The sequence below is a fragment of the Periplaneta americana genome, chromosome 16 (genome assembly GCF_040183065.1).
Source record: "Periplaneta americana isolate PAMFEO1 chromosome 16, P.americana_PAMFEO1_priV1, whole genome shotgun sequence".
Lineage (NCBI taxonomy): Eukaryota > Metazoa > Arthropoda > Insecta > Blattodea > Blattidae > Periplaneta > Periplaneta americana.
In genome coordinates, this window is record NC_091132.1 from 41,015,316 (window position 1) to 41,024,502 (window position 9,187).

The 9,187-nt window shown below is 34.2% G+C and overlaps 1 protein-coding gene and 1 long non-coding RNA gene across 2 annotated transcripts; one reads left to right on the forward strand and one right to left on the reverse strand.

Moving 5' to 3' along the window:
• Positions 1–1,658: 1,658 nt before the first annotated feature.
• Positions 1,659–6,596, reverse strand: RpL28 (ribosomal protein L28). Its single transcript, XM_069815373.1, has 4 exons — positions 6,459–6,596; positions 5,759–5,985; positions 5,112–5,225; positions 1,659–1,786 (listed from the first exon to the last, which is right to left on the reverse strand). Exons 2-4 carry the CDS (start codon positions 5,972–5,974, stop codon positions 1,703–1,705), a joined length of 414 nt encoding a protein of 137 aa, XP_069671474.1. The 5' UTR covers positions 5,975–5,985; positions 6,459–6,596; the 3' UTR covers positions 1,659–1,702.
• Positions 6,597–6,647: 51 nt separating this feature from the next.
• On the forward strand, positions 6,648–8,976 carry LOC138692240 (uncharacterized). The gene is made up of 2 exons (XR_011330033.1): positions 6,648–6,975; positions 7,537–8,976. It is a non-coding gene; the product is annotated as an uncharacterized lncRNA (long non-coding RNA).
• The last annotated feature ends 211 nt before the right edge of the window (positions 8,977–9,187 follow it).

Consider the following 9,187-nt stretch of genomic DNA (forward strand, 5'->3'; position numbering starts at 1 on the left):
ACTATCAATTTAACTATAACACAAATAAGATTTAGGTCATATTGGGTACAGTAACATTTTAAAATATCCATGTTTCTTAGTTTTAACTTGTTTATATTTGTCACCAGAATGCTGCAGAATATTTAATATTGTTATCTTACTATTCAAACTAAAGAAACTCTTTGCAATCAGTTACAGTCTTACTGATAATTATCATCATTAGTTCTGACTTTTATTAGTTTCAAGCTGCTTTGATTTCTCTGATGCCCTTTTATTGTTCAACATTATGAACACTTTTACTGTGGTCATTTCATCCTGCTACTTAACTTACTGGCTTTTAAGGAACCCGGAGGTTCATTGCCGCCCTCACATAAGCCCGCCATTGGTCCCTATCCTGAGCAATATTAATCCATTCTCTATCATATCCCACCTCCCTCAAATCCATTTTAATATTATCCTCCCATCTACGTCTCGGTCTCCCTAAAGTCTTTTTCCCCTCCAGCCTCCCAACTAACACTCTATATGCATTTCTGGATTCACCCATACATGCTACATGCCCTGCCATCTCTGGATTTAACGTTCCTAATTATGTCAGGTGAAGAATACAATGCATGCAGTTCTGTGTTGTGTAACTTTCTCCATTCCTGTAACTTCATCCCTCTTAGCCCCAAATATTTTCCTAAGCACCTTATTCTCAAACACCCTTAACCTATGTTCCTCTCTCAAAGTGAGAGTCCAAGTTTTACAACCATAAAGAACAACTGGTAATATAACTGTTTTATGGATTCGGAACACCTCAAAATCTGTGCTTCAGTGGCTGGTCATGATAATATCTTTGAAAAATATTGGAGTGCAAGAGGTCAAATGACTTTATTGTCAAACGCCTGGCGTTAGAAAACAACAACAACATAAATTCTAACTTTCAGATTTTTTGACAGCAGACTGGATGATAAAAGCTTCTCAACCAAATAACACGCATTTCCCATATTTATTCTGTGTTTAATTTCCTCCCGAGTATCATTTATATTTGTCACTGTTGCTCCAAGATACTTGAACTTCTCCACCTCTTCAAAAGATAAATTTCCAACCCTTGTACTTTGTCTTTTCGGGATTTACTTCCAAACCTATCTCTTTACTTGCTTCCAGTAAAATTCCCATGTCCTGCTACATGAAGCCTAAAATTTTACTGGGGTTTATTATTACATTACATTAAAAATAGCGAACAATGACTGATGAAAAATACGGGAGTTGGAAGGATAAAAAAAAAATAGCTCAAATGCAGGAGTTCCTGGAAAATACAGGGGAGTTAGTCACCGTAGGCCGTATAACCTAGTTTTTCTTCAAAGAATTTACATATTTATAATGTAATTTCCCCTCTGATTGAGGTTAAGTTGGTTACAAGAAACTTGAAGCACATATTTTAAAATTTTGTCGGAAGTTTTTAACAATATGAAATAGTCTTTGATAAATTTTCTTGTAAAGTACTGAATTGAAAGAAAGCAGGTTCAGTAAATTCACTGTGATAGTAGTTTATTGCTACTTATTAAAGTTGCCAGAAGGATAAAGTGTTGTAATTATTGAGGGAAATCTGTTTATGGAAGATGCAAATTTATCAGAATAACTGGAGACCAAAAATTTGATTCAATAACATACTCCTTGTGAAAATATAAGACATGCACTTTACACAAAACTTTTATTTTATCATAATGGAATACATATTTATTTAATCGGATTTCTTTGCACGTGCTTTCTTGACTGGCAGAGGCTTCTGTGACTTCAGCACAGCACTGGCTCTGCGCAATGCAGCCTGAAATACAAGGATAAAGCATTAGACTCAAATTGTTTAGAAGTATTACTATGCTGCTGGTAAGCCAAACTGGACAGATGTAACACAATGAAATTTTTTCACTAACTGCAAAATTATCACTTTAAGAGCAGAATAACCTTTGTGCTGTATACAGAATAATATCAAAACCATGAAGCAATCTCACTCATATTATATTAATATACTGAGGGAGTGAGTTTAAAAGTAGGTACATGAATTGCAAAATGATACGAGATTTGAAGCTTCTGGACCAGTTGATTTGATGTCTAGGTTTTGAGAGAAGAGCTGGATAATCGGACCAACATTGACTATTAACTTCCTGTTACTGCACAAATGGTCTCACTGTTCAATGCATGAAATACGGTAGAATTCTAGGTATCCTATTTTGCACTCATTTACACTGAAATTCATATTAATGTGGAAAGGCAGAAATTATTCCAGTGCAAAATAATCACCTGAAAACCATTTTTCTGCAATGTAGTATACTTATTAATATATCTAAATAAATACAGAACACATTGTGTTACATCTATTGCAATCTGTGCTTTTTTTTTTAAACCACTTCATACAGTGCTGGGGGTAAAAAAAAAAAACACAATCCGACCAGGTGACTGCTGCAAAATGGTGGTCAATTGATATTGGCTGTTGTTACTGCAACAATAAACTACGTTTCCGAGATTCTGTTACACACTTAACACGTGTATATTGCACACTATTTTTTGGATGATCGTCATTTAAATGAATTTCTTTTTAATTTTAAATAATGCATACATTTGTTTGGTAAGTAAACATTTCTCCTATAAAAAAAAGTCTGAACGTCACTGCCAAGGCAGTATGTGTAAAGAGTCATTGTCGTTTCTGGTAATGAAATTTGTATTAATCTGACCAATGTAAGAGCTTAATTAGAAGTTTTGTAATCATTTAATGATTATGGCAAAAGAATTGGTAGAGGATTTAGTGGATGAAGAGATTGAAGAAGCATAGAGAATCAGTTGTGATAAGTTACTTACAAATGGCTTTTAAGGAACCCGAAAGTTCATCGCCGCCCTCACATAAGCCCGCCATCGGTCCCTATCCTGTGCAAGATTAATCCAGTCTCTATCATCATATCCCACCTCCCTCAAATCCATTTCAATATTATCCTCCCATCTACGTCTCGGCCTCCCTAAAGGTCTTTTTCCCTCCGGTCTCCCAACTAACACTCTATATGCATTTCTGGATTCGCCCATACGTGCTACATGCCCTGCCCATCTCAAACGTCTGGATTTAATGTTCCTAATTATGTCAGGTGAAGAATTCAATGCGTGCAGTTCTGCGTTGTGTAACTTTCTCCATTCTCCTGTAATTTCATCCCGCTTAGCCCCAAATATATTCCTAAGCACTTTATTCTCAAACACCCTTAACTTATGTTCCTCTCTCAGATTGAGAGTCCAAGTTTCATAACCATACAGAACAACCGGTAATATAACTGTTTTATAAATTCTAACTTTCAGATTTTTTGATAGCAGACGAGATGATAAAAGCTTCTCAACCGAATAATAACACGCATTTCCCATATTTATTCTGAGTTTAATTTCCTCCCGAGTGTCATTTATATTTGTTACTGTTGCTCCAAGATATTTGAATTTTTCCACCCCTTCGAAGGATAAATCTCCAATTTTTATATTTCCATTTCGTACAATATTCTGGTCACAAGACATAATCATATACTTTGTCTTTTCGGGATTTGATAAGTTAATACTGGAAAAGTCTAAAAGAAAAGAAAATGTGTATTTTTTTAAATGAAGATTCCATTTGAGTGCAGTAAGTAGTTACAACAGCACTGTGATTTCTTTTGTTTGCATAGCAACCAGAATGTGTCGTATTGTCAACTTAGGAAGCATGTAAACAACAATGGAAGTAGGGGGAAAAAGCATGATCATCCAAAAAATAGTTTCGACTTCCATGATAATGACATGGAATTACTATCACTACAAGATTTTAACAATAAAAAATGTTGGAAAAGACCAAAACACGCATTTTACTATGATGTAACATGCAGCAAACTCTTAGAGCAGTATTTGGAGTTGTTGCACAGAATGTAAAGCAGCACTGTAGTGAAGCATATAAAAGAACGAACTTACTGCAGTACTTCACATTTTGCTTTAAAAAAAAACGCACAGATAATGTTGTATTTTGTACCATCAGTTGTGGGTAGTGGTAATAGTGTGTCTTCACTAATTCAGACTTTATGAAACATCATATGGTACAAAAATACTGAACATATTCGCCGTTTTTTTTTTCATTCTAATTTCATTCCTTATGGTGGGACGTGATCCGTCAAAGTTGCCTACAGAACACATGCCGTGGGTACAAAGTAACATTTTAGACCACACGGCTATGACGAGACATGTTGAAAATAGGAAAAATTAATACACTTACGTTTAATGGGCAGATAATGTCTATGCGTGAGGAAGAGAGGGAGGTGAATTTGGGTCTCCAAAAGTGTTACTTCCAGAGGTGTGTGTTGTATTGTGCTAAGTACGATCATTTTAAATCTGTTACTAGTGTAACTGTTACTATGTGAGAGCTGTCGAATGCACACCTTAATTTTTACGGAAGTGAGCTAGTTAATGTGTAATTTTTACTACGCGACTGTCGATTGCACACTTAATTTGGCGGAATTTAGCTAGTTAAGTGTAATTTAGGTGTTATGCTAAATACATGTCGAATGCACATTTCATTATGGTTGGCTTGGAAGTGAGTCAATGGGGTGAAAAGTAAGACAGAAAGAGCAGCTAACGTGTGGCGAAAGTAAGGTGAGAGTGGAGATAACTTTCCCCTATTAGTAATCTGTTCTTTCAGATTTAGCCGGCTTTAGTATGCCTTGCAATATACTAAATAAAGTGAAATGTACATTTTGCATTGATTTTGAAGCGTTCTAACTCTTTATCTCATGTGTTAAATAATGACTTTTGGGTTAATGTAAATGATGAATTTTTTCCAATTTTTACCTATTTTCTAATATATTTCAAGCCAACTGATGTCCTATATGGATTCTCCAAATTCCAAACTACCTTCCCTCTGAAAACTTGACCATTTTTCCACTTTTTTTTTTCGTCAAAAATACTTTCAATGTCCCGTGCTATAGGAAATCTGAAATCCTAAATGTTAAATGACATTGTGAAACTGAAAATTTATACTTATAACTAATTTTAACATAATCGGATCTTTTTTACGAAATAGAAGTATACCACAGTCTCTTGAAATGTTTGCTAGCTGTAACAATGTTAATTATCGCATACGGTAATAAATTGCAGTCCCATACCTTTGTCAGGTCCGTTCTGTATTTGTTTGCATTCATGAGTTTCTTCAATTTATACAGAGAACGCCGTGGACCACCTTTCATAGTCCTCTTCACTGTTGATTTTGCAGGTTTATGCTGCAATAAATTTTCACATTTATTAAATGAAGGAAGTGCAGAGAGAGATAACCATCACTATAATACATCATAATTTCATCAGTTGTGGGTGATGGTAAAAGGTTGTCATCATAACTTCAGTTAGAATTTTTTACATCATTTGAAATTTGATATAATCACATTTTAGTACAAATAAATTATAGCTGTTGGCGAACCACTTTGCTCCCCTGTTAGGGTCTACTGGAGAATACGATACGGAACTACTATACAAGTTTTGGTAGATAGCGAGTTTTCTAAGGCCGAAAATCAGTGGCAGGTTAGGTTTGTTGAGACTTTTGTCTTGCATTATAATATTACGTCATCGTCACCATCTTTGCTTTATCAATCGGGTATAATATGGCTCTATTGTATTCTTCAGTAATACCTTTTGTTATTGATAAAGGGGAAAGGTGCTCGCGTTTTGCCAGTGGCTATAATTATTTGTAACTACTAAAGAATGATTTTACTTGAAATTTATATATCTAACGATTCACAATTAAATAATGTTCACTTACAGAGGCTTTACTCTTCTTGTAGACTACAGTGAATCCCTTATTATCAGGTGTAGCAACTATTCCAACACTTTTTTTATGAATTAATCCGTTATACCGGAAAGAACTCAGATTGCTCAGATTGTTTGGTTCAGTACTGAATGGTTTTTTAATATTCCTCTTCTTCAGAAGATACGCATTGTTGTTACGAACGATCATCCACGTCAAGTGAGCCGACATTGTGCCGATTTCTGAAAACAAAACCAATTAGGTTACGTATGTACAACTAGCTATATTCAAATTAACAAAATATGCAGTAGGCATTAATTTTATAAGTACCGTACTAAAATCTATGCACGATCATTGATACACGCACATACTTTTCGGTACTTAACACTGCTATGTTCTAACGATCTTACATTTTTTTAGCACTACACTACACGAGACATGCATCAATTTTTGCCATCAGATGTGGGTGGTAGTATATAATTGTCTTCATAAATTCGTCTGACCTACACATTCATCATTTGGCGAAAAGATGCAATCTACGTGACACGTGGGTTCAATAGTCTACAAACAAATTCGGAATTTTTTACTTGCGGCAGTATATTTTTGATAAATATATGGTGTCTCAACATTAATTACTGTGCCTAAAGTTTATAAAACTCCATATGACTGGGAGAAAAAGACTAATTTCTACAAAAACAACTATTATACAACTCACCTCACCCAACAACAGCGAAGAAAAGAGCGGAAACGGAAGAAGTACCATCACGTAATTCGATTGTTTCAAGCTATCGAATTTATCGATAGATGTTGAATCGAAAACAAATGAAGGCATTTGTTCCGTCTATCACCATTGCCAACATATCCTAGATTGTATTGGCTGATCACCAATGCCTTCGAGGTATCGGCTTTATAAATAATTTGTTAGATAACATAATGCACTAATAAATTAAATATTAATTAAACTGCATAATTCGAAGGCAATGTAACTCACAAAACGGCGATCTACTCGAAACACGTATAATCAGAGCTCTAAATAGGCAAATGGCAGGTTACTTTGGTACTTTGAAATGGGTAACTGCAGTCTGCAGTTAGCATAACTCGATGATGGTGACAAAGTTACTGTATACTAAAAAATATGGAAGAAAAAAATGAAATTATATGAATAGTGAAGTTGGACATTATTACATACGACGTTATTTATATTTACTTACATTTCTACGAAATTAAAGATAGTAAGTTGTGTAATATTACAGTACATAGGCCTACAATTAACTTGGTGGTGTAATCATCTTGCAGAATTTTAACAGCTTCAGATGTTTAAGATGTTTTTGCAAACTTGTTTTTATGCCTTTCATACTGCCCTGTATTTTGCATGAAAGACTGACGCTATTCATTACATTATTAGAGCCCATTGGTCTGTTATGGTGTATCTGTTTGGAGGCCTTCCCTGTTTTTTACGGCTTCTCGAAATGCATTCCAAAATTAATTTTGTCACTTAAAAGCAACTACTAAAAAAAAAAAAAAAAAATGCTGAATGTCATTGCAATCTGTGTGACCAGAAGAAGATTTTGTTTTATAGATAGACTGCGACTGCAACCTATGAATTTTTTCCTTTTGACTTTACAATTATATGATGCAATTTACTGTTGGTACTAGATTTATAGAATCATGCAACAAATTAAAGTTATTACCGAAAATAAACTCAAGTAAATATAAGCTGTATGAAATGGCAAGCTACAGTAGCAACTCCCAATATTTTAATGAAATGTTTACATACCATTATTTTATCCTAGGCATGAAGCTAAATCCTGAAATAATGGCAGAAGACAGAGAAGAGCAGTTGTGTAGTGATGATCAGTGGAAAACGGAAGCAACAGGGGTTATTGATGATATAAAAGAACATGTCCAGAACATAGAATTATCGGCCAACATGAGCTCAGATCAGCATATTTATCTCAACATAACAACCTTGGAGAATGTGCATTATTGTATTGAACTTAGTGCTCAAGGTTTCAGGATTGTTGGAAATGCCTATGATGATAAAACACAACCTGTTGATAGATATTTTGAAACCCTGTATGGGCTAATGGATCTTATTAGCCCTTCATATAGAATTTCATTCGGTAATTCGCTTATGAGAAGACTTGAAGATATTGTATCAGAGGAAAATGATAGTGATAAAAGTGTTTAATTTTCATGTTATAGTCCTGTAGGCCTATATTTCATTACGATAGCCATTAATTTAATGTAATTTTTCCGTCAAGCTGCTGCCTTGTATGTGAGATAATGGTGCGAAAAGAAAATTATGTTTTAATTGAAGTTTAATTCAATTTAGAAACTGAAGTTTTTCCGAAACTGAAATGTAGCTACGATGTAGTAGAAATTTTGAACACTTTATATAATGTATTCCTCTCTTCTTAATGAGATATTGCTTGATATGGGCCTAAAATAAAATAAAAAAGTGGTATGGTTGGCAGTTTTTAATTCCACATAACATTACTGTATTGATTGTAAGAAAGACTTTGAGATTTAGTTTCAGTAAGACTTTTCAAAATATTGTGAACATGAGTCGAAAATATACCACAAAAGAAAATAAATTTGTAATAGGCCTACTTAAAATAACACTTTATTTTCATATAAAGCCGTTATCTGCCCATTATTTAGTGAGTTGAATATCTTTCTTCAGAAAATATTGAGACGCATAGTAATATTCTAGCAACTATAAATGTGATGATATAAAATATATGTTTAAAGAAATAATAAAATTTATGGATGTACTGTCTCTTTGTGCCAGCTATAACGATGTTTTCTGATTTTGGTTGAAATTTTTTGAAGTCATTACTCATGCTAGCAATGTACTTTTGACTCATTAGAATACAATAGGCCTACACCTATAGATAATCAGACGTCGTAAAATTCAAATCGAACGCCTCGAACGCATCTGAATTGAAAATATCAGTGATTTAGTTGGGAAAACAAATTTACAGAAACTCACCTTATCAATTTGGCAATTACGAAATGGATTCCTGCCGGTGCCCGGTACTGGATATCAAATTCGGCATCCACATATTCCGCATGGATACAATTTTATTTACTGGAACGACGTTCCAGTCCAACTAAACCACTGCATAATATAGATAAGTATCTGTATTTGTATCTTTCATTCTCATTCTTTGTGTGTGTAAATATTTATTTATACAATTTCAACAATACAACGGACTTTTTTTCTTCAAGTACATTGCTTACTTCGAATCATATCGCCCATTTCAATTGCATGTTTCCCGCCATCTCTGTTGAATTCGGCTAGGCTGCTTCTGAATCTTGTGAATTTAGATTGTAGCGATCACATCAACTTATAAGGATGGATTGTGCGTGATTATTTCTATTGTGCAGTTAAATTTGTAAAACAGTCTTAAGCTGTATTGTATTTGTTGCGGATCTCTT

Coding starts and splice junctions, on each gene's coding strand:
- RpL28 (XM_069815373.1), bottom strand. CDS start 5,974: ATGTCGGCTCACTTGACGTGGATGATCGTTCGTAACAACAATGCGTAT. Junction 5,226..5,758: donor ACAAGAAGAGTAAAGCCTCT/GTAAGTGAACAT, acceptor AATTTATTGCAG/CATAAACCTGCAAAATCAAC. Junction 1,787..5,111: donor ACAGAACGGACCTGACAAAG/GTATGGGACTGC, acceptor CTTGTATTTCAG/GCTGCATTGCGCAGAGCCAG.